General features: G+C 35.3%; 1 protein-coding gene across 2 annotated transcripts in view; it reads left to right on the top strand.

Annotated features, from left to right (window-relative positions):
• MLF1 (myeloid leukemia factor 1) overlaps nt 1-27,019 on the top strand; it is a 44,770-nt gene that overhangs the window by 8,037 nt on the left and 9,714 nt on the right. The window contains exons 2-4 of one of the 2 annotated variants that reach the window (XM_033090356.1): nt 17,974-18,121; nt 22,340-22,381; nt 25,985-26,068. In XM_033090356.1, the coding sequence (XP_032946247.1) occupies nt 17,974-18,121; nt 22,340-22,381; nt 25,985-26,068 (274 nt within the window). The remainder of the gene's footprint in view (nt 1-17,973; nt 18,122-22,339; nt 22,382-25,984; nt 26,069-27,019) is intronic. The other variant, XM_033090365.1, reaches the window with a different exon arrangement.

The following is a 27,019-nucleotide window of genomic DNA, read 5'->3' as shown; positions in this document are numbered from 1 at the left end:
TTTGTTCGTTGCTGTAATTCAAGCTCAAACATTTTCACGACAGCACACAAAAATACGCAATAACAATAATGAACGCCACTTAGCAAGACACCGCCACACATTGAAATGAAAACAGCTGTGAGACACTGATTTATCAAGGTTATGAAACCTTACTGAGCTGTTTGTGCAGTGCCAATGAAGCGCACAGTGGCAAGTTCTCAAATTTAATTGCCAGACCTCATAAGACAAAAATCCAAAACTAAAAATCTCACAAAAATTCATGGAAAAAGACTTTATGTATATTTTTCCGCATTGTATATATAATATCTATACTTGTTTTTTTCCTTAATATGTTAGTCTGTTTTTAATTGGAAAGTATATGAAATACATGTAATATCTAAATAAACCTTCTGCTTGTGTGTCTTTAGTTTATTATATTTCCTATGTATTTATTTCAACTACATTTCTCCAGTTCATACCCAACATTCAGCTAAAGAGTCTCTTCATTCTGAGAGACTCTGTTACTAATTTGGTTAAGAATAATTTCTGGGCTTCTGTTGAAATTTTTGTGTTCTCTTACATTGAGAAGCATCCTAAACCTACACACACTGGAGTGCACTTTTATGAGTCTGCATAAAATTTGTCAGTAGTCAGGAAGGAGGCTGGAAAGCAGTGTCCTCACGTGGATTCATATAAAAAAGGACAACAGGGTTATGGCAGGAGAGCAAATAGAGAAGTAAGAGTGCTAAGAGTACACGTTAGAATTTTTTAGAATATAGTTAGTCAATGATCTGCTTTGTAAAGTGGGTTTCAATCATCCAGACCAGCAGTGGCTTTAATGCAGAGGTGATTGGAAATTATCATGTCAAACAAGTATGCAGAGGAATTGCTATTTATTTAAGTCATTCATAACTATATTTTTCTACTTAACAGTGTCCTTTAAAACAGGTGACATTACACAAGAGTAAACAGATCTGGAGACACTCTTATATAAAGTCTCCTTATTAGATTTATTTAGAGAATATTCATCTTTTAAATTTTTTGTTTTGGTGCTTTGTAATATCTTCAGATGTACTTGGGAAATGACACTGCTTTCTGAGTAGAAGACGAGATTATGATTGCTGGAACTATTGAGGCCTACCTAATTCTTAATTTTTAGTAAAACTTCACTGCTAAGATATTATTGTTTCTTAATGCAACATGGTTATCTAATTTGGTTAACCACGGTAGTTTTTTTTTTTAATCCTTTAGATAAGTTAAAAGCACCTTTCTATGATTTATGGTAGAATCAACTTAATCATTTGAAACATTCAACTTTCTATATCCAATTTTCAGAAACATTCAAGTTTAATAAGGCAATAAGATCTCAGAACACAATGTTTTAGAGTACTGTATCTGTCTTAGCATACATTTAAAATGAAGGCCTAATTAATAACAGCTGGGAAATATTAATTTTTTAAAAACATAAAACTTAGTAGCATCTTACCATGAACCAAAATTTGACAAGCTAATATAGTTTAGGGTTTACAGTGATGAAATAAATTGTCGTTATTTTTTTACAGCATTTTAGTAAGAGTTGCCACAAGGTAAACTTTATCAATATTATGAAAGAAGAGCACATTTATGCAGCCTGGACTGAATGAACATTTGCATTTGATTTGGAATTACAGAACTTTTTTCCCATTTCAATTTTCCATATTTACACATGCACTATAACACTATAAAAAATGAAAAAGACTTTTAAAATTCAGTAACCTCTAACATCTGTCAATTAATACTGTATTTTATGAAGTACCAAGGTGCTTTACTTTTTCAAAAGTGTGTTTTCAGCATGTATAATACATGCTTATGGCAAAAACTCAAAAGGTATAAAAGAGCACATGGTTAAAGACTCCCTCCTCACAACAATGTATTGAATATACTTTATTGAACTGTACATTTAAAAATGATTAAGATAGAAAGCAGTCCTAAGAGGCAAATTCATAGCAATACAGGCCTACCAACCTCAAGAAGCAAAAAAAAAAAAAAAAATCTCAAGCAATCTAACCTTATACTTAAAGGAACTAGAAAAAGAACAAGCAAAGTCCAAAGTGAGTAGAAGAAAGGAAATAATAAAGATCAGAGCAGAAATAAATGCAATAGTCTTAAAAAAAAAAAGTACAAAAGATCAGTGAAACCAAGAGCTGGTTCTCTGAAAAGGTAAACACAATTGATAAACCTTTAACCAGCTTCATCAAGAAAAAAAAGAAAGAGGATCCAAATAAAATCAGAAATGGAAAAGAAGTGACAAGTGACACCACAAAAATTTTAAAAAGGATTACAAGAAAATATTACAAACAATTATATGCCAACGAAGGACAATCTGGAAGAAATGGATAAATTCCTAGAAACATACAATCTTCCAAGACTGAGTCAAGAAGAAACAGAAAATCTGAACCGACCAACTACTACTAACAAAATTAAATCAGTAATCAAAAAACTCCCAACAAACAAAAGCCCTGGACTGATGGGTTCAAAGATGAATTTTACCAAACATTCAAAGAAGAATTAACACCTGTCCTCCTCAAACTATTCCAAAAAAATTCAAGAGGAGGGAGAGCTCTCAGCCTCATTTTATGAAGCCACTATTACTCTGATTCCAAAACCAAACAAAGACATTACAAAAAAAGAAAAGTGTAGGCCAATATAATATTTACAAAATATTAGCAAACTGAATTAAGTAATACCATAAAAAGATCACACACCATGATCAAGTGGGATTTATTCCTGGGATGGAAAGTTGGTTCAATACCTGGAGATCAATCAATGTGATACACCAGATAAACAAAATGAAAGATAAAAATCATTTGATCATATCAATAGATGCAGAAAAAGCTTTTGACAAAATCCAGCATCCATTTATGATAAAAACTCTCAGAAAAGTAGGAATGGCTATATAATAAGGGCTATACACTACACACCCACTGCTAACATCATACTCAATGGGAAAAAGCTAAACACATTCTCATTAAGATCAGGAACAAGACAAGGATGCCCACTTTCACCATTTTTATTCAACATAGCATTGGAAGTTCTAGCCACAACAATCAGACAAGAAAAGGATATGAAAGTCATCCAAATTGGAAAGGAAGAAGTAAACCTGTCATTATTCACAGATGACATCATACTATATATAGAGGACCCTACGGATTCCACCAAAAACTATTAGAACTAATAAATGAATTCAGTAAAGTAGCAGGATACAAAATTAATATTCAGAATTCAGTTGCATTTTTATACACCAATAATGAACTGTCAGAGAAATTAAGAAAACAGTCCCATTTACAATTGCATCAAAAACAAAAACCTATGAATATATTTAACCAGGGAGGTAAAAGACCTATACTTGGAAAAGTTTAAGACACTGAAGAAAGAAATTGAAGAAGATGCAAATAAATGGAAGAATATACTGTGCTCATGGATAGGAAGAATTGACATCGTTAAAAAGACCGTACTACTCAAAGCAATCCATAGATTCGATGCAATCCCTATTAAAATACCAATGGCATTTTTCACAGAACTGGAACAAATAATCTTAAAATTTATATGGAACCAGAAAAGGCCCTGAATATCCACAGCAGTCTTGAGAAAGAAGAACAAAATTGGAGGTATCATGCTTCCTGATATCAAACTATCCTACAACATAGTACTCGCATAAAAACAGATACATAGATCAATTGAACAGAATAGAGAGCCCAGAATTAAACCCATGTCTATATATGGTCAATTTATGACAGAGGAGACAAGGACATACAGTGGGGTAAAGACAGTTTACAAGTATTCAATAAATGGTATTGGGAAAACTGGATAGATATATGCCATATACAAAAATAAACTCAAAATGGATTAAAGACTTAAATGTAAGACGTGAAACCGTAAAACTCATAGTAGAAAACAGGCAGTAAACAAACTGTGAGACATTGCTCTTAGTGATATTTTTTCTGATCTATCTCTTTGGGCAAGGGAAACAAAAGAAAAACTAAACAAATGATACTACATCAGACTAAAAAGTTTTTAACAGCAAAGGAAAACATCAGTAAAACGAAATGATAGCCTACTGAATTGCAGAAGATACTTGCCAATGATACATCTGATAAGGGGTGAATAGCCAAAATTTGTAAAAATAAAAAAAACCTCATACAACTCAACACACACACACACACACACACAAACTGAAAAATGGGCAGAGAACCTAAATAGGCAGTTTTTTCAAAGAGGATATAAACATGGCCAATAGATATATGACAAGATGTTCAATGTCCCCAATCATTAGAGAAATGCAAATTAAATCTACAATGAGATATCACCTCATACCTGTCAAAATGGCTATCACTGATAAATCAACAAACAACAAGTGTTGGCAAGGATGTGGAGGAAAGGGAATCCCCATCCACTGTTGGTGGGATTGCAAATTGGTGCAGCCACTATGGAAAATGGTTTGGAGGTTCCTCAAAAAATTAAAAATAGATCTACCTTATGACCCAGCAATTCCAGTCCAGGGTATTTATCTGAAGAAATCTAAAACTTTAATTTGAAAAGATATATGCACCCCTATGTTGATTGCAGCACTATTTACAATAGCCAAGATATGGAAGCAACCTAAGTGCCCATGAACAGATGAATGAATAAAGAAAAAGTGGTGTATATATACACAATGGAATATTACTCGGCCATAAAAAAGAACATTTGTGACATGGCTGTATTTAGAGAGCATTATGCTAAGTTAAATAAGTGAGACTGAGAAAGACAAATGCCATATGATCTCACTTACATGTGGAATCTAAATAAATGAACAAACAAAAGAGAAAAAGATTCGTAGATACAGAGAACAAACTGATGTTTGCCAGAGGGGAGTGGGGGTTGGCAACTGGGTAAAAAGGTGAAGGGATTAAGAAATACAAATTGGTAGTTACAAAATAGTCATGAAGATGTAAAGTACAGCATAGAGAATATAGTCAATAATGTTGCAATAACTGCACAGTGCCAGGTGGATACTAGACTAATCGGGGGGATCACTGCATAAATTATATGAATGTCTAACCACTATCCTGTACACCTGAAACTAATATAAAATAATATTGAATGCCGACTATAACTGAAAAGTAATAAATTTAAAAGAAAAAGATTGTTTATCACAGCAAGGAGCAGTTGGTTGCATTAATGATGCAGTTTGTTAAAAGGATGTGTAGGCAGTGTTTTCCAAACTGGCCTTTCCCAAGTACCAGGGGTTCCTGGAGCTGCTGCAATGGTTGCCTGTGATGGAGGTACAGGAGACATATAGGAGGGAGAGGGGAACAGGGGACAAGTGCAGTTGAGACTGGGGGCTTCCACCCTCATTGCAACCAGTCCAGCTCCACTTCTGTTTTACATATTAGGCTTATAGGAAAACTCCCTTAAAGAATACATTCCAGAGCTAAAACAGTTTGCAAAACATTGTACAATAGCATCATGGCAAAAAGGACATGGGTTTGGGCTCAGATAGATTTATTATAGTCTTAGATCTACTTCTAAACTAGCTGTGTGACCTTAGGCAAAATACTTGATCCCTCTGTTCCTTGGTTTCCTTATCTGTAAAAGTAGAATAATAATGGATCCTACCTGACTGTTACTGTTGTGAGAATTGAGATGATACATATGAAGTACACAGAGCTCGGGGGAAGTAAAAAGCAACAGTGAAGTTTAGCTATTATAGTTGTTTAATGAGATGCAAAAATGTTCACAAAAAAATGGTTAAGATAGGGAAAGGCTTATTGACTGTACACATTATCTGTGCACTTTTCTGTATGTGCTATACTTCAAAAAATAGCTTAAGACGTGGTACATATGTATACAATGGAATATTACTCAGCCATAAGAAAAGATGAAATACTGCTATTGGCAATGACATGGATGGATCTTGGGAATATCATGCTAAGTCACATGGAAAAAGTCAAGAACCGTATGAGTTCACTCATGTGAGATATAAAACAGAAAAAGGAACAAACAAGACAAACAAAGAAAAAGCGCATAGACGCAGACAACAGTATGGTTGTTACCGGAGGAAAAGGGAGGTGGGGGAAGGGAGGTGGGGGAAGGAAGGTAGAAGAGGGTAAAGGCGTCAAATATATGATGACGGAAGGAGATTTGACTTTGGATGGTGAACGCATAATGCAATATACAGATGACGTATTATGGAATTGTACATTTGAAATCTATATAATCTTATTAACCAGTGTCACCCCAATATATTTAATAAAAAAATAAATAAGACTCCCACCTTTGGTCCTCAACTATCTAGTGACCCTCCCGGAATACAACCACTGTGATCAGTTTGCTGCATAGCCTCCTGGAAATTTTTCTATACATTTGTAAAAAAAAAATATGTGTATATATATATACACATATACATATATATACACATATGTATATATATATATGAGAATTTTTTTAATACAAATGGAGGTATACTATATATCTTGCTAATCCTTCCATATCAGTACATAAATATCAGCCTTGCCCTTTTAAAGGTGGCATAATATTCCATTTAAATTCTTTTAAAGTGCTGAAAAGTGTTTATTTGGCCCTTCCTATCCTTTTTTGTTATTGTTTTTTTGTTTGTTTTGTTTTGTTATTCTATCAGTCAAGAAACATCTGTGGGCCAGATAATTTTGGATAGAGGAGTAAGAGATATGTGTTCCCTTTCCTCAAGAAGCTTCTAACCTAGCAGAAAAGACAGACAATATTTTTCATGTTATTTTAATTTCCAGTAGTCTTTGCTTTATAAAGAGAGCTAACACAAATAGCAACATTTTAATTATTTTTAACTTAATTAATTTTTAAAAATTTCCTCTTTAATTACCAATAATGTTTAACCGATTTCTTCCCTTTAAGAGAAAGAATATAAATTAGAAAAAAATAGTGAAGAGTACGTAAAAGAAAAATGATAAAAATAGTTGGAATAGTCAGTACTACTCAGAAGTACTGGAATGAGATTAAAGCTGACAAAAATAAAACAAGTATACCTTCCCACCTACATTGGTTCAGTTGCAGAAAACAGTTTTACTCTAGCAAATTTAGGCAGAAAGAAACTTACCACACGGTATTAAATGGCGTAGAGACGGCAGCCGGTTAGGTCAGTTGGTTAGAACGCGGTGCTCTTAAAAGGTTGCCGGTTTGATCCCCACATGGGCCACTGTGAGCTGTGCCATCCACAACTAGATAGAAACAACTACTTGACTTGAAGCTGATGGGTCCTGGAAAAACACAAATAAATAAAATGTTTTAAAAATAAATAAGAAAGAGACAGAAGGAAAGGAAACGAAAGAAAGGGTTTAGAGAATTATTGTGATAGCTGAAGGAAATAGACTAGACTGAACCCTCAGGAATGACTCCCTAAGCCACATCACAGATCCAGATGACTGAGGGGCCATTTGCCACTTCTAGCATTTAGGAATTGCTGAATTGGGAAGCTGCTGCTACTGCTGCTGGCTCCAAAGCCATGGTATACCTGCTAGTACTCATACCAGCAAAATGGATTTCTCATGCCTGTCCCCCGATTCCCATAAAGCTCTAGTGATCATACACACTGAGTTCTGCTAACACTGCTACAGGAAAGCTGTGTATCTCTGTGATCATGCTTACCGACAAAGAGCAGTAATAGTTACGTACAGACTGTGTTGCATCTGTACCTCTCAATTCTCCAATAATTTCCTACAATTGGCAGAACCTTTGCTGCAGTGGAATCCAGGAAATTAAATTTTTAGCTTTGTAGCCTCTATAGGATAGAAAGGCACACTGAAAGGAGGTGAAATGGATTTAATGCCAATCTACCTTGTATAGCCTCTTCCTTTCCTTCTCCCAATCTGTATCTCCCTTTCAACCCCAAGCCTGCTCAGTAATTTCTGGCAGCAAAATGGCTTTAGCCTTTGTGTTGCTATTTTAAAGCAAATAAGTGAAAATAACTATGTGACAAGGGAAAAATTAAAGTTTGCAGTCACTATGCTCCCCACCCCCACTTACTTTTTAGGAGGATAGATTATTGCTCCGGTGGTACTCCTCTGCTGTACTTAATCTCAGAAATGGAAGAACAAAAAAAGCATAAGCTCTACAAATCTGCTGTATAACACTGTGCCTATAATCAACAATACTGTATTGTATATTAAATTTTTCTTAGGAGAGTAGATTTCATGTTAAGTGTTCTTAATCACAATAAGAAGTAAAAGAAAATTTTAAGAAGCTAGAAAAGCTAATTTGATAAGACAAAGAAAGATAAGTCTATGGGGCCTCAGATTAAAAGAGTTTTGGGAGGATGTTAAAGCAGGAGAGCTTTTCTTTCTTTTTTCTTTTCTTTTTTTTAATAAAAGCACAACTGCCAAGGTCTGAGAGACAGACAGAAAATGGACTCTCAAACACTGAACCAAACTGTAGGACTAAACACACATTCCAGCTTCTCCCTCCTAATTCAGACCTGTAAAAGTCACTTAAAATACTTTTAATCATTCCTTTTCCAACATTCATTAATTTTCTTAACTTGTTCTAAGTATGTAAATAACTGCAAACATTTGAGGAAAACTAACATGAAAAACAGAAGCTACACTAACAAAACAGAAAACTCAACATTTAAGGAATCAAAGCTAATGAAACAAAGAAGACCATAGAAAGTGCAATTAATATCTTTAGGAGACTAATTTCTAGTGTGGCCAAGAAAGCTCAGTTGTACCAACTCTCCTGCAGATAACACTGTGTGCCATAATAAAATACAAAAACAATTTTCTGGAGAAGGTACGAGAGAATGACCAAAATCAGACATGAACTGGAGGTGACTCAAAATTGAAAAAGGACCAGGGACAGAGTTTAGTGCAACCAAACCCACTGGAAGGTGAGGGGGAAAGTCTCAAAAAGGAGAGAATCGGTGAGCACCAAATATTGTGAATAAATTCTGCATCTGAGGCTTAAACCACACATGTGTGGCACAGACACACATAAAGCATTCCAGCTAAGGAAAAAAGAACTAAACTAAGATTTGAGCTGTCACTCACAAAACAGAATTTGAATTTTAAGACCAGCCAAAATAATTGACTGCTTAAAAAATAATCAATATTCCTGAATGTAAAAGATAGCTTCCATAATATAACAGCCACAATATACGGATATAATCCAAAATTACTTGACAAACAGGAAATTGTGACCCATTCTCCAGTGAAAAGATACAGATGGATCCCCAAGTGATCCACATGTTGGAATTAACAGACAAGAATTTTAAAGCAGTTACTATAATTTTGCTCAATGATATAAAGGAAAATATGCTTGCAATAAATGAAAATATGAACTATCAGTGGAGGAAGAAAAATTATAAAACAAACAACCAAATAGAAATTCTAGAACTGAAAAATACAATATTAATATTTTTAAGGAAAATGTTCACTGGATGGGCTTAAACAGTAGAATAGAGATGACGCAGGAAGGAGTGAATCTGAACATAGATTAATAAAAATCAATCTGAAAACAAAACGAAACAAAAAAAGAAACTTGGAGGTGAGAGAGAAGGAGGCATTGAAACTAGTTGAAATAATAATGGAAATTACGAAATTTGGTGAAAGATAAATTTTTAGAGTCGAGAAGCTATATGTGAACTCCTAAGGATAAAGATGAAGAAATCCGTACCACTCCATCATAGTGAAACTTCTGAAAGCCAGAGATAAAGAGAAAAATCTTGAAAACAGTTAGAGAAAAATGACACGTTGATTGAATATTAGAGAATAAAAAATTTGAATTATCTTAGGCTTCTCAGCAGAAAACAATGAAGGCCAATAGACAATGAAACATCTTTAAAGTGCTGCAAGAAAATATTCTTTATTAATAAAGGGTAAAATAAAATATTTTCAGATAAAAGAAAACTAACAATTTGTTGCAAGCATACCTGCAGAGCAAGAAATGTTAATGTTCTTTAGTGAAGAGATGATATCAGATGGCAACTTGGATATTAAGGAAAGAAGAGTGCCAAATGTTAAATATGTGGATAAATGTGAAATAGCTTAAGGAATGACATAGGATAGTGAAGTCATTTTAAAAAAAAAACCCCAATGATGCCAGAAATTAAAATTTTCATCTTAAAACAAAAAACTGAATTAAGCAGAATGTTCACAACCAAAGGTAACCTGGGAAACTGAGTCAAAGAATTTCTTCCAATATGCAGCACAAAATCTCAGAGGGTTAAAAGTTCTACAAAGAAGGAACAGCTAAAAAGAAAGGAATAATAAATACCAAAAGAAATAACTGAAGAATAATTTCTAGAACTAACGAAAGGCTGAAATCTTTCACGATTGGGAAGGGAAATTTGAGGATTGACAGGATTTTTTTCCAGTTCTACACTTGGATCCATGATAACATAATTTCAATACATTAAAAAATATATAAAGAAAAGAATCATAAAGCTTCCAAAGTGTATAAATTTCTAAGAATGAGAACCAGATTGTCATCAGTCTTCTCTTTAAACAACACTAAATAAGGAAGATAATGAAGCAATATCCTCAAAATACTGAGGGGAAATATTGTGGATTTCTATGCCCAGATCAGCCATTGTTTCAGTTTGATGTGAAATACATAAAGATATTTAGACATATGACTACTCAGTTTACTGTACTCAAATTACTAGCTGTTAGAATCCAGGAAGGAAACAGTAAGATACAAGAAGCAATGGGAATTGAGAAGTAAACCAACCATAACTTTTCTTGATGGCGGGAGATTGAACTAAAGCACTTGCCATGTCCTTTAGTTTTCCCATGGAAAAAGACTTCATCTTTTTCCTCTCTTGGAACTAGCACAGGACAGATTAAAAACCCCACTAACATCCAGCCCATTCCAGAAGTTTTGAACTTGGATGACTTGGAGAATAATAGCTGTCCCTTTAATAGAAATAGAGACATGAAGAAAAGCTGGCTAAGGAAGAAAACAGTGTTGGAAATGATAGGTTTAAAGACTGACTAGCATAGAAACAGGCAAATATTCAATAATCACTTCATCATTATTTGTAATTTATGCTCTGAATATTTCAGGAAGTATTGCGACTTCCTGGCCAACAGGAAGTTGAAAATTGGCGATAGCCCTTCTCAAGTCAGGACTCTATCCCGACTGCCTGGCATAGTGCCCTTTACATGGTGCTCAGTAAGTATTTGTGAAACAAATGGACACCATCAAAGCAAGCAGAAATTGAACTAGAGGTTCCCGATAAAATGGTTGAAGAGAATAATGGGTTAGTGTTTATTTATATGAAGTCCTTAAAACTGCCGCATTAGGGTTACTTAAAATGCTTGCTGAAAGGCTGATTACTGGGCCATCTCCAGATGTACTGGATCAAAAATCCCTGGGTGTATGTCTCAGGAATCTGTATCTTAATTTGTACCTCAAGTGATTTTTAAGCATGTTCAAGTTAAAAGAAATAGTCCATTGAAGGCAGGGGAAAGAAGACCAGATAAATGATCAAGCCCAGAGAAAATGAGGGGGCAGTGCTTTTCAACATTTTCATGTCATTCACAATTAGAAAATATTTGCAAAGCACCTTGGGTACAAGAAGGACAGACTGATGGAAGTGGGAAGGAACCAGCACCAGGAGCTTTGGCAGGTTCAGGCCCCACCTGGTTGCCCCACAGTTGAGCAGCATTTTGACTCACCAGAACTCTAGTATAGAGATGCTCTATCAAGTGCGAGAAGGAAAATGAACTATCAGAGGAGAATTTAAAGGAGAAATTTATCAGACAAGGCCCAAAACAGTGTATTGCACCCAAAGTTAGAAATGCTGCTGAGAATTCAAGGAATAGGAATGCCCTTAGGGTTTCAATAATTGAAAAGTTAAGGGAATCCTTGGAGTTTTAATGCAGAGGTGAAGGGAAGGAAAACAAAGATTTGTAAAGAAGTAGAGTGAATGAGCTACAAGGATAAAGGACAGAAGTATAAATGATTCTTGGACTATTTTAAGTGCTAAAAGAAAGGAGACAATAGCTCGTAGAGTATCAGGAAAGAGTTTTGGGAGAAGGGTAGGGAAGTGTATTAGAAGCCTTTACTTTAGGAACAGATAGTTGTTTTCATTGTCATGGATTTCATAAATTCTTATTTTTTTTTTACTTTTTCAATTACTTAGTAGTCTAAGAAAGACCTCAAAATACCCTTGAATTATAACAGGAAATAATAGTTACAAATCAGGCCATTAGTGCAGAGACAGTGCTGTCACTGGGACGGATACTTCATCAGGAGCTGATGCTTTCAGGATCTCTTTTGGCTTGTCCTGCTGTGTTTTCCCGAAAATAAGACCTCGCCAGACCATCAGCTCTAATGCGTCTTTTGGAGCAAAAATTAATATAAGACCCAGTCTTATTTTCCTATAATATAAGACTGGGTATATAATATAATGTAATATATAATATAATATATAATAATACCGGGTCTCATATTAGTTTTTGCTCCAAAAGACGCATTAGAGCTGATGGTCCGGCTAGGTCTTATTTTCGGGGAAACATGGTATTTCAGGTTTATATTCTTTATTATTGTCTTAGTCATCAGCCTTAGAAATAGTCAGCATACTAGTGCCAGGTTAACCACAGGCTGTATTTTATAACAATTTCTTCTAAGACTGTTATATGTAGACTGGTGGGAACAGTTGGAAATTGCTTTAAACAATGTGATTTTAGGAAGATATCTGTGGTAAAATAATGGCCCTGCTAAAGATGGCCAAGTCCTAATTCTTAGAATCTGTTAACAGGTTGTTTTACACGACATGAGGGAATTAAGGGTTTTAATAAGCTAACCTTAAGATAGAGTAACCTGGATTATTTAGGTGGATTCAGTTTAATCGCAACGCTCCTTTAAATGTGAGTCAGAGAGAGATTTGAAGATACTGTGCTGCTGGCTTTGAAAATGGTGGCAGGTACCACAAGCCGAGGAACACAGGAAGCCTCTAGAAGCTGGAAAAGGGAAGGAAACGTTCTCCCCTAGCAGGGGTGTCCAAACTTTTTTCAACGTTTTTCACCAAGGGCCATATGCGATAAAATACACAAAAAGCTGGGCCACTCACTCGAGGTGAAGTACGTATTGCCTCACCTGGTTTATTTAAGTAAACTAAATATATTTTTGGAATTTGCTGCGGGCCAATTAACAATGGATTGCGAGCCGCAGTTGGCCCGCGGGCCTCAGTTTGGACATCCCTGCACTAGAGCCTCCAGAAGAACACATCCCTGCCGACACCTTGATTCTAGCACAGAGATACCCATTCTGGGTTTCTGACCTCCAGAATTGTAAGAAAATTACTTTGTGTTAAGTCACTAAATTTGTAGTCATTTGTTATGAAGCAATAGTAAACTAATACAGTGTCCAAGTTTTCTAATCTTTACTTTAAAACATATGAGTCTCACTTCTCTGTTAGACTGTAAATTCCTCCAGACCAGTAATCAACCTTTGTGCTTGACACACAGTATACATAATAAATGTTTGTTGGAATTAAACCTTCCTGTATGTTAAATTGTCTCCACCCTTTCTTGGGAGAGTCATTTATCATTCTTAAGTAAGTCTCCACTCACCTGGGTGTATGCTACATACATAGAGAAGCATTGCAATCAATAGCTGGAGTTGTGAACTTCTTAGTGACTCTTGATTGGGTGGGTGTGATGTGCTCATTTAAACCAAAGTTGATTTTTTTTCTGGCCCAAGTGTTTTAATGCATGAGACTTGTGTCTTCTGATCAAGAGTTCCATGGATTTCTTGTGCCTCGGTTTCTGCTGCTCTGGTGTAAGACTATTTGAGAAACCCCACCCTCAATCGAGGTTTGTTTTATGAAATAGACTCTTTAATTCATACCATCCCAAACATAGTCTCAAAATTTGGTGAAAATCTATTTAAAAAAAAAAAAAAAACATTTTCTTATGATGCAGAAAACAGACCTATAGACAAACTACTTGTTTTTATAGATTTGTATTCATTTCCCTCCCAGTCTTTAAATGAAGCCAACAAAATTAAAGACTTAGAATGAGAAGAGTTTTAAATGTGTTAAGCACTGCTGCTTGGGATGTAGCCTCTATTAGTTATCGATTGCAGCTTAATTTAGCAGCTTAAAACAACAAACATTTAGGGCCGGCCCGGTGGCTCAGGCGGTTAGAGCTCCATGCTCCTAACTCCGAAGGCTGCCGGTTCGATTCCCACTTGGGCCAGTGGGCTCTCAACCACAAGGTTGCCAGTTGGACTCCCGCAATGGATGGTGGGCTCCGCCCCCTGCAACTAAGATTGAACACGGCACCTTGAGTTGAGCTGCCGCTGCCTGGATGGTTCAGTTGGTTGGAGTGCATCCTCTCAACCACAAGGTTGCCGGTTCAACTCCCGCAATGGATGGTGGGCTGCGCCCCCTGCAACTAGAAACGGCAACTGGACCTGGAGCTGAGCTGCGCCCTCCACAACTAAGAGTGAAAGGACAACAACTTGACTTGGAAAAAAGTCCTGGAAGTACACACTGTTCCCCCAATAAAGTCCTGTTCCCCTTCCCCAATAAAATCTTAAAAACAAAACAAAAAAAAAAACACAATAACAAACATTTATTATGTCATAATTTTGGTTGGTTAGGAATCCAGACTGAGCTTAGCTGGGTGGTTCTGACTCAGGGCCTCTTAGGAGCCTGCAATCAAGTTGTGAGTGAAGGCTGTGATCATCTCAAGGCTTGACTGATGGAGAATATACTTCTAAGTTCTTTCACATGGCTGTTGGCTGGTCTCAAAAATCTGCTGCTAAGCTCACTCGTGTGGGCCTTTCCACAAGGTCTGTCTCACAATGTGGCAGCTGCTTTGCGCAGAGCAAGCCATTATGCTGAGATAACTCCCAAGGAAAAGGCACAAACTTTTTAAAAACCTAATTTTGGAATTGGTGTCCCATCACTATTAGAAACGAGCCAGTAAGTCCAGCTCATACTCAGGGGGAGGGGATTACATGAAGGCATTACCAGGTAGTGGAGATCATTGGGGGCCACCTTAGAAGCCACCTACCACACATAGAAATTAGTGAGCTCATTAGTCTACCAGAGACTAGATAAGTTTATAATATTCCTCACTGAAATTAGGTTCAATAATATCAGAAATTTTGTAAAAAAAAACAAACAAGAAAAACCCACTACAAATAAATTTCCCATATTAGAAGATATAAAATAAAAATGGAAGACTTTTAACTTTCAGACAGGAAATTCAGAAGGCATATTAGAATAATCAACACAATTTACTGTTTTCTCATACTCCCTTCAGATTGTCCACTTCTCACTTCCTATTCCAATTCTTCCCTTCACTTTTCAAATTCTACTTATTCTAATAATCAAAAATAATCAAAAGCAGCTTATAGGGATGTAAAATGTTATAAGAATTGGAATTTAAAATGAAAGGAAAGACAAAAAACTAAGAAGTAAAACTACTACACAAAGATCATAGCCTGGTGAAAACTGAAGACCTAACAAAGATTCATGGCTATGTGGCTGAATAAGTAGATATTATGAAAATGAAAAGGTGAGTCCAAGACAGGGAAAAAATACTTAAGAGACATATATCTGATTAAAGTCTAGAATATAGAAAGAACTCTTGTAACTCCATAATAATGAGACAAGCAACCTGGTTTTTAAAATTTTGAACAAGTGTTTTATCAAAGAAGACATATTAATGCCAAATAATACAAAATAAAACCCCAGTGAGATATTACACCACCACTCAAATGGCTAAAATTAGACTGACACTACCAAGTGTCAGCAAGAATGTAGCACAACGAGTTCTCAGTTCACATTTTTTAATAAATTTAAACACTCTCTTAGCATACAGCCTAGCAACCGCACTCCTAGGTATTTTACTAAAGAGAAATGCAACTATGTATAAACAAAGACCAATGCATTAATAGAAGCGTTATTCTTGATAGCCAAAAACTAGAAACAATTTTGTTATTATCATATACATACAATGGACCTAGCAATAAAAATGAATGAACCACTGATAGATAGAAACAACATAGATGAATCACAGAGGCCCCTGTAGACAGCATAATATATGGTTCCATTGTGTGAAATTCTGAAAAAGGCAAAACTGTAATGAAAGAAAGCCTATCAGCGGTAACTAGCATTAGAAGGAGGTAAGCAAAGGGGCAAAAAGGAACTTTTTGGGGTGATGGAAATGTTATGCATCTTAATTATTGTGGTTATGATTATATATGTTTTTCAGTATTCAAAGTACAATTAAAATGGATAACTTTCATTGTATGTAAATTATACCTCAACACAGCTGAATTAAAACAAAGCAAAAAAAAAAACTTCTTCATACACACAAACCCAGTTGAGTGGTTTGCTAATCAATTACACTTGAAGTTTGTTTTTTTTTAACCTCCAAGGTAACATATGAATAAATCTGAGCTCCCTTGGGGTAGGTTTATTTACACAACCACTGCAGAATTCAAAAGAAAACTCTTTCTGCCTGGGACTGCTAAAGGAAGACAATTTTTGAGCTTCCTCATGATGACATCAGAAGATTGGAATGTAGAATTAGAAGCTGGAAGGGTGACCGAAGGAGGAGGAAACTGAGATGGAGAAGTCTGAAAGGAGGGCAGACCACTGGAGGGCTCCGAGGGACCTCAGGGAAGAATGAGGTTGCCTTGGTAATGTGAGCTCCAGTAGTGATGCGTCTTAAGTTTTGGAATAAGCGATTGACCAATGAGTGAGTCAGCGACTTTCCAACTGAAGTGAACTTGAGAAATCACTGTGATAAGGCAATACAATTTTAATGTCTTGAATAGGAAATGAAATGGTGTGAATGGGATAATGTAAGATTATGAGCACTGATATTCATACAGCACATAGAATAGGGCTTGGAACATAATTACTGTTGTATGTCTTTTTTATGTAAAATACATGTTTTTTTCCTAAGAGAGACATTTACTAATAAAATAATAGGGAGTGGCATTCATACACGAGTTAAGAAGAGAAGGTAAGGGAAATTGAAATTTAAATATTTTATGGGCCAGATACTGTGCTTTATGCTTTCAGATTAAATGATTTAATCTCAACAGTGATATGCGATATTATCCTCACTTTACAGCTGTAGAAACTTAGACTCAGAAAGAGAGGCTTGGGTTCTAATTAATTCAGGTATAGCAAACACAGAAGGTGCCTCAAAGGTTGGTGAAGTGATTACTTGAGTTAAGACCAAGTAGTCGTGCATCAGTGGTGCATGTCCACAAACCATTCCGAACTAGTGAATTCCATCGGGAGGTTGAGGGGACAGAATTCTGCATTTCTAACCTCACTAGTTGGGTGGTAATTTCAAAAAAGTTTGAGAACCTCTGTCTTAAGACTTGGAAAATATTTTTACTTTGTGGTGATTTTTAGTATTCAGAGTTAGAAATAAAAGTTAGACTCATAGAGATGATCTGTAGCTTTGTCTATTAAAATAACTTATCTTCAGTGTTCATAACATAGCTATAGTTCTCAATGCATATTTTATAAAGAAGAGTTAAAAAAATAAGGCAACATTCTTTATTAGTCTTCACTGGAATTTATATTGTTGACTGCTCGAGGTGGCCCTGGTAGCATTATTTTTGTTTTTGTTTTTGTTTTTTTTGCCATTTCCCTTAGTGCTAGTTTATGCTTGCTACCTGAGTTGTGTTACTTTGTGTTTTTATCATTTTTATTCAGTAAGAGATAAAGGTGTATCATTATTATACACAAATACACAAGTGAATTATAGTGGATAACAAATAGAACAGTTTTTTTATTCATGAATAGTGGGTCTTTGTGAGATAGTTCTGTTGACTATAAATTGTATTCATGAAAACTGGGTCTTTATGAGATAATTCTATTCTTCTAAAATCTTCTTTTATCTCTTTAACAAGCATATTAGCTCAATAATTCTTTGTAGTATTTAGCTGCTTATTATTTAAATTCCAACACTTACTCTTACATGATTATATGTATTTCAACAGTGATTCTTTTGTTGCACACCGAGAAAGTATGCGACAGATGATGAGAAGTTTTTCTGAACCTTTTGGAAGAGACTTGCTCAGCATCTCTGATAGTAGAGGAAGAGCTCATAATCATACAGGACATGATGATGGCGAAAATTCCTTGACTGTAAGTTCTTTATTTTAAAGTTAGTGAGAAGGTCCTGTGGAAACGTGAAGAAAAGTATTACAGAAGACTATGTCTATCATGATATGATATGACTAATTCTTATAGAAATAACTATTCTGTAAGGGAAGGGCCTGTTGGAAACCCAAATCCTTTAACACTGAATTGTTAGCTGTATAGAATTCCACTATGATACCAAAACTTTGAGGGCCATAGGGTTATATATTATATGCCACACTTAAAGCGTTGTTTTATATATATATATATATATATATATATATATATATATATATATATATATATATATATATGTGGTTTCTTGAATTGCCTCCCATGTCTTAAATTAGAACAGGCAAAGAAATATGCTTCCTCTGCCATACAACACTTTTTTTTCCATTTTAAAATAGCAGCCAATGCTATAGGACAATACTTTATTGGACAAGAACAAAATAATCTTCTGTATCTTCAAAACTCAGATTAACTTTTAACTGTATTCAAAAGCCTTGCATAACTGCAATATATTTCCATAACTCTTGTCTGAGAGCAAAGCTAGAAGGTTACATACTCAATTCAAAAAAAACAACCCTCAGGATATTTATATATCTTAACTATTTTCTGTTTATTTTATTTCTGTTGCTTTTTTCAGCCTCAGGAATGGCAGTTCTAGAATAACAAATCCACAGGAGTTTCTATAAAGATGAATCTCTGCAATTGAAATGTATATATTTGGAACTCAGTAAACATTGAATTGGTCAATTGGGAAACTGCAGAAAAACATTCTCATATTTTCTGTTTCCAATCATCTTAAATAGAGTAAAATATTTTAAATACTCCAAAGAATTTTGATGTGTAGAATTGCATTTGCCATTTAAATGAAAGTAATCTTCATATTATTTTTCATATAGATATTATTCCAATATATATTATTCACATTCCAATTAGCTTTATTTGAATTAGTGAATAGTGGTCTCATTTATTCATATATATGGACATATATTACTTTTAGGGCTATCAGTTTCCATTAAAGTCTAAAATTAAGATCAAAGGAAGAATTATCAAAGAGGGCAGAAAAATCAAATATGGCATCTGAAATTTTGTCTTTCACATCAGCATTGAAATATTTCATGTATCTGCTATAATCACAGCATGGAAAGAGTTGGGCTATATATAATGCTTTGTATTCATGTGCATAAATGAGCTACTTGTAGCTTTTGCGAAAGAAGCAAGAAGTGACAGTTTAATTCACTTACAAGTATAGAAAGGAGCCTGTTGATAATTCAGTTGTGAAGTTGTTATTCAGGAGGCCCATCCACATCAGCTATAACTACTGGTCATTCACTGGAAGTAGAACCAAGTATTTCTTTCCTGGGCACTTGTGCTGAAAATATCTGAATGTTTAATGAGCTGGAATGAGAAATATATAACCAAATAAAGGTAAATTTCTGTGAAACTACAGTTTGTAACATTCATAATTTAGAACTATTTTCATTTTAGCTTGTTGCATATTTACCTTGCCATTGTGGCTTTTAATCAAGTTTTTGAGAACAACAAGAAAAACACAGATGAAGTAATATGTTTGCATAAATGTGGTGATTGAATAAGGCAAGTCAAATAGGAAAACAATTCTGAGTATAAAGGAAGGCCAAGACCAACATTTGAATGAGAAATTAAAATAGTTGCTACCTTATCCAATTTGTGGTGGCGTAAACTAACTTTTGACTAAGATTATGAATCACTTATTAGTGTCTGCTAAAGTCTGTAGCCAGCATTAACCAATAGAACTTTCTAGATCATAGAAATGTTCTAAATCTGCCTTGTCCAGTGTGGTAACCACTAGCCACATATGGCTCTCGAGCACTTGACGTGTACCTGGTGCTGTTGAGGAACTGAATTTTTAATTGTAATGATTTTACATTTAATTTCAAATAGCCACATGTGGCTAGTGGCTACCTCAGGGGGGACACGATAGACATTCAAATAGACTCCAAAGCGTTTAACTTTTTTTTAACCAATGCTGAGTAAAGAGCACTAATCACCTATATCTGAACCTGTCATCTTATTTCTCATTTAATAATAATCTCTTTAAGCATTTTTCTCAAGAAAAACAGTAGTACTCATCTACCTATTAAATAACAGTAAATGGTAATTATCAGATTTAGACCAACCCATTTCATAAAACCTTGAGTTTCATAGCTTTTTAGATAGTAAATATGCTAGGTAATATTTACTTGCCTCTCACATCTAAAATCAAATAGTATATATTTTTCTTTAATTATTCTATTGTATCAACTATCTTAGAAAGGTAATGCTGATGTTTTTGTTTTGTTTTGTTTTGTTTTGTTTTCTCAAACTGTGAAAACCCTTTGCCAACCAAGAGTTTTAAGCATTGTCCTAGGGCAGTTGAAGAGCAGTAGTGGCTTTTTAAATGTAGGAATTTCATCCAGTTGCAGCACCTTTCCAAAGAGCATTCAGCATAAGTCTCTTAGTCAAAACTCTGTTTTTCTGTACTTTTATAATTTATACTGGTGAGATCTGGCTCTCCTTTTTCCCCTATGGTGTGATAACATTTGACACATTTATGTCTAAGTATGAAAAACTTATGTAATAGCAAAAATTAATTAATTAATTAAAATAAAACAAATAAACCACAATACTAGCAACAAAAGATCTCGATCCCAACCTGACTTTTCTAAGTCAGTATTTTATAACTGGAAGTGAAGGTAGGAACAAAAATTCAGAAGATGTGAAGAGTGCTGCAAAGTTCGAAAGAGCACTGCCAAGAAAATGATAGGCTTTTTGAGCATGCTAGCTGTCTTAGTCCTTTTGAACTTTTAATAATAATTTATACAAAGCTTCTTTATCTTTTCGTGAAGTTATGTTTTAAAATGAGTGTTTTGATTAAACAGTGAGCTATTATGCTGATGCTTCTAAGCATAGTGGATGAAAATCTATTATTTCAAATGAACACCTTCATCCTTTTTTTCTTCATTTTTGGCCCATTCTTGACATTTGTTATCTTTATCAGCCATATTATGAGGGAAATCAGAGACTACTACAAAAGTAGAAGCATCAGCTATGCCCTTTTCTTGTGTTTGATTATTAGCATTTTCTTCAGTTCATGTTGTCTTTATGGGGCTATTTTCAAATAATTTGTCCATTTGGAAAAACTGTTTTATTTAAAACTACATAATTTAATCTTTAAATTTATTGAATTAGGCAATGTATAATTCAATATGTGACATGAGCATCTGACATTTAGATTGAATGATGGTGCCAGAGTCACTAAAAAGAAAAAGAAGAATTTTATTTGTGCGTCCAATACACTTTGGAGATTACTGTTCTAGATATACAGTATGAGTATATATCACATCTCATATATAATTTTTAATGTAAGCACACAGTTTTAATCTATTTTTCAACATAATTTACATAGGCAGACAATCACTGAATGATAAAAACATATATACTTTTTACCTAGAAATTCAAAATTTATTTTCAACATTTGAAACCTCTAAGTAATGGAAGTTTTTAATTTGTGTGTCAAAAAATTTACTTTTATTCATCTGTATCCATTGAAGAGTATAATTTATGAACTATTAATCATGACTATTATACTTAACATTGGTTTGCCTATCAAAGACTCTAAATATTTTTAAATCTGGGTGTGATCCTTTCTGAAGTCTATATTTTTTTATTCCAATAAGTTAGTTCTTAGGAGGTATTTATTAGTTTTTTGTCCACTATCTCTATAATCTTTTGAAATTTTATTAATGTAGATAAATTTTTATTTTTTAATCAGTTACAGGCAAGATTAACTGATCTTTTAAAAATACGGAATAGCTGAGCAAAGGAAAGATGATATAATCTTAATCATTGTACATTATGTTTTAATTAATTTTGGTGTGAATTTGCATTTCCTTTGAGAAATGTTTGTCTTAAGCCATAGCAAATACTTATTATTTCAACTACCTTTAGTAAATACTAGACTAGTCATATTTAAAAGTGATATATGGCCTCCTATTTGCCGGCCAGGCTCCTGTCAGACTCTACAGTGAATATTAAGCAGATAATTTAAAAAATATATGTTGAGTTCTTTTTTATTAAAAGGTTCTGTAATTTTGTTAGCTCTGAACCATAGGAATATATAGTGCATTGTTTCTCTTTCAGGGATTATCATGTAATAAATATCATAACCAAAGTTAATTGGATTTTTTTTTCTAGGCAATGAGTTCCCTTGTGCCTTTTGGCAGTTTTGGTGCTATGGTTCGTATGAGACACAAATCATTTTAGCAATATTTTGTGACAAATATTTATTTTTCATTAACTCATGCAAACTGAGTTGGCATGCAGTCTCACTTTTATAATGACTTTTTAGTATTTGTACTGAATTTTTTTTAAAAAGCCTGTTTCATTTGTTCAATTTATCTTAGACTGTTTAGGCATGTGTTTTCTGAAGTAAGTCATATCAACATATGTAAAATCAGTCTTCAAAAAGATAAACTACATTTTAATAGATGAATATTCACTTGATTTGCAAAAGGGATCCCCGTAGTTGTGACTGAGAGTTGGAAACTTCCACATGCTTATGATGACTTTCCAAAAGGTTAAAAAGCACCAAACTGTAAATAGACAAGCAACATTTGGAAAAGCTCAGGTTGGCTGCTTTCTCGAGGTCTCTATTGCCAGTTTGTTCATGGCTGCTTTTCCTTTCCTACATCCAAGTATACCTACTCTGCACCCCTGTTTCTTTGGGCTTGGATCCTCTTTTCTGTGATGCTAGTTTCTAATACACTTAAAGGTAGTCTGAGGAGTAGCAGAGAATATCATGGCTTTGGAACATTTCCCGTGGATGCATCGACACTCTCATGAAAAAGTTTCTTTTTATTCTCTTGTGCCAGGATTCAATCATTTGTCTCCTTAAAGTTTGACCTATAACATTTGTCCTTCCTGGCCAGAGTTTTTAGTGGGACAGATGACGAAGAAACAAAGCAGTTGCAGCATGGAGTTATCGGTTAAAAGGCTAGGAAGTTGGGCATGTTGTGGGAGCACAAGCAGAAAACGGCCTGTAACCCAGACCTTTTGGGGTAATGGGGTAGAGGTCCATCGGACAAGACTTCCCCAACCTTGAGGATAATAGGAGTTAGCCAGCAGAAGCAGGAAGGGGAGAAGAAGAGCGTTCAACACCGAGGAAGCGGCAAGTACCGAGACCTGGAAGCTAGGGAGCAAAAGGCGCTTAAGGTCACTTGTCCCCAAGTATGAGTTGGAGAGCAGATACAGATGAGGATGGAGAGGGAAGCAAGGACTTCTTTCAGCCCTTCTGAGGGCGGTGGGCCTTTATCATAAGAGCAGGGGAAGAAGTGGATGAATTTTCATTAAAATAGTAATAGAGTCAGGTTCTCCCTTTTGGGAGCTCGTGTGCCCGCAGCAGGGGGAGAGATTAGAAGGGACCATAGTGGAGGCAGGGAGGCCAAGAGGCTGTTGGGAGGAGTTTCATGGATGCTCCTGCTCGGTGATGGCTTTGGTGGGAAAGAGAAGTCATCTCATTTGAGAGACAGTTATAGAGGTGAATAGATAGAACTAGGTGATTGACTGCGTTGAAGGAGCGATAGAGAAAGAGGAGGAAAGTATTACACCCATTTTTCTGGCATGAGGAATTAGGTAGATGGGAATGCCACTGGGCTAAGGAACAGAGCAGAGATGCAGTGTAGATACGAGGGCAGGGATGGTCAAGAGGATCATTTCAGTTTGGGGTGTTTTGTATTTGAGGTGTTTCCGTGTTGCCCAGGTGGTAAGTAGTTTATCTGGTAAATAACTAGACATACGGGTTTGAGCTGAGCTAGAGAAAATTTGTTCATTCACTCAGCAAATATTTATTGAGCCCTCCTATGTGCCAGGAATTATTTTTTTAAAGTATTGGGAGAATAGTAGTGAAAAAGACACAGAAGATAGCCCTACCTTCACAGAGATTCTTTTTTTAGAGTGGGAGACAGTAAACAACAGAACAATCAGATAGTCCGAGTACTTGAAAGTTCGCTGAAGGAGATGACGCAGGGTAGTGATATAGTGGAAGGTAATGGCAGGTGGAGGGCAAAGCAGAGACTGGTTTAGATAGGTGGCCTTACTAAGGAGGTGATACGTGAATGATGAAAAGAAAGTACTTATGCTAAGAGTTAGGGGGAAACATTCGAGGCAGAGAGAGCAGCGTTGTGCCAAGGTCCTGAAGGCCTTAAGAGCCCACTGGGATTAGCTGTCATTTGTATCCCCACTTTCTGCCAGTCCAGGGTGTTGGGCCACCCCACGGCAAGTACAGGTACACAGTTTAATGGCTGATTTGACAGTGAATTGAGAATAGGGCAGAATATACCCAAACATCTGATCTTTTCCTCCTCTTCCTCATCTTCCTTGGGCTAGCCCCCTTCCACCTCTCATGAACTGTGTGTCTTATACAGCCCTGATTTTCAACATAGTGTTGAAACAAAATATTCAGAATAGTTCTTGAATCTCTGAAATGCAGATAATTCTATAGCAGTCCTTTGTGTACCCAAAGATATGTCAGTGTCTCCTAAATGTAACTTTGTGTTTCCTACTGTGTTAAGTGTGCGTTCCAACCATTAACCAAATTACGGGAATTTGGTTTTCCCATCTATTTCCCATTGTTATTAGCAATAAAACCCAACAGAAGGCAGAAACATAAACAAATCTTCGATAATTCTTTATTGAGTCCCTGCTCTGGCACACAGCAAAACAATCTCCAGAAGGGCTGAAATATCAGCAGTGAACCACAGTGCCTTACAGGACTCAAAAGACTCCTCTTGCCTGCATTCCTGGAACCAAACATTCTCTCTGTTTTATAATAGTAGACAATGCATTGAGTGCTTCGCTTTGTAATTTCTGGTGAGTGTTCCAATGATGAAACCTAAAATCAATAGCAGATTTTTCTAGAGCAGAGTTTCTCAGCCTCAACACTACTGACATGTGGGGCCAGTTGTTCTTGGGGTCTGCCCTAAACGCTCTGCAGGGCGTTTAGCAGTATCCCTGGCTTCTATACATTACATGCTAGTTGTACACCTTCCTCACTTGTGACAAACAAGAATGACTGTCCCCCCTGGATATCCACCCCTCCGGGAGTCACAATCGCTCTTGGTTGAGAAACCACTGTTCTAGAGGAATTCTTAACTGTTCTCCCAAAGGAGCATACCTCATGTTTCAAAGGTACGCCCGACTGAGCCTTCAATGGTAGGCAACAAATTCAAGGCCTATTAGTAGAGTGAATTAACCTTTATCTCTTGGACCTTACCGTGAAAAGGAGGGCTGGCTCAGTCAGTCAAGTGGTGCTTGTGGAGGTATCATGCTGGTATCTTGCGCCCAAGTTTTATTTATTTGTGTGGTGGGGGACTAAGAGAGGGAAAAAAGAAAGATTTGAAGACTAGACTATGCTAGTGTTGTCCCAGCCCAGAATACACCACACAGTATTTAAATATTAACCAAATTATGTTTTGAGAAAATTGACTAATGATATGTGTCTTTATGTTCTTGCATGTATATATGTATATATGTGTGTGTATATATATGTGTGTGCATATACACACACATGAATGTATGCATGTATTTATAGTGTTACAGCTCCTTAATCATTTATGTGTTGGCTGTTTGGGATTGGTGTATACTTCAATTTTTTCTTTAACAAATCTCTTTCACTGTATAGTCCTTAAATTATCTTCACCTGGTCCATTACTGCATGAGATCCCTGTAGAAATCTGTAGAATTTCTACTGTAGAAATCGAGAAAAAAATTTTCAGCTGTTTTGGAAAAGGCTTCTTTTGTGTTGTACTTATAGTTAATAACCTACTTTCTAATATCTTGTAGCGTGCAGATGTCACCCCTTTTCAGGCAATGGACCGAATGATGTTAAATATGAGAAACAGTATGCAAGAATTACAAAGAAACTTTGTAAGTACTAAATATTTGATGAGAACGTTGTTTTCAGTTATTGGTATCCTATGCTATAGTGGCTTTCAAACTTTTTTTTTTTTAGCCACAGTCCACAGTGATTGAAAAATATATCTTACATCATGATCCAGTACACAATACTTGCATATTGTATAAATACACCTGAAACAAAGTTTCATGAGAAAATGATCATACTATATTTAGTGTGCTGATATTTTCAGTTTTATTTCACATTTTAAAAATGCTGGTCACAACCCACCAAATTGATTTCACAAGCTTTAAGTTTGAAAAAATAGCATTAATTAACTTTCAAAATTACAAAAATTGAACCTCTGAAACATTTGTTCTGCTGAAGGTCACTATTGTAAATGAACATTTTATATAAATTTATATATTTTTATTATTTTATAACTTGCCACTTAAAAGGAATTGTATCATCTAAGAAATTAAGTTTTTGTGTTTTAAAAAAAACTCTGAAAATAGAAATTTCAGGAATGATGTTTAGACACTGGATTGCGTAGATCCATACTGTCCAAATACTAGTACTAATTCAGTTATTTTTCTACTCATAATATTAACATCAAAACAATAACTTGATTTGAGATGAAGAAGACCGTATTATTTTAGTCATCCAGTTTGGAATGTAAGGATCATTTCGTAATGATTTTGGTAGTGTAGCAATCTGGTACCCATAGGAGGTATAAAACTTCCTGGCGTATGGCTAATTGGCTCAACACTGGCAAAATTGCATACAAGTGTCAGCCACTGACTATAATAGGACCACGGCATCTGTATTTAAATTGAAGCCATAAGTCTTTGATCCCCAAAACTTAAGGATCCTTGAGTGTTATTCCTCACAAGGATAGTTGGAATTGGTGCCTAAAATGGAAGGAACATTAGACCTTCATGAGGGTGCCATTTGGATACACCACACTGATAGTGTAGTATCCT

This window comes from Rhinolophus ferrumequinum, chromosome 2, assembly GCF_004115265.2.
Source record: "Rhinolophus ferrumequinum isolate MPI-CBG mRhiFer1 chromosome 2, mRhiFer1_v1.p, whole genome shotgun sequence".
NCBI lineage: Eukaryota > Metazoa > Chordata > Mammalia > Chiroptera > Rhinolophidae > Rhinolophus > Rhinolophus ferrumequinum.
The sequence above is the reverse complement of the archived record's forward strand: the minus strand, read 5'-3'. Positions and strand labels throughout refer to the sequence as shown.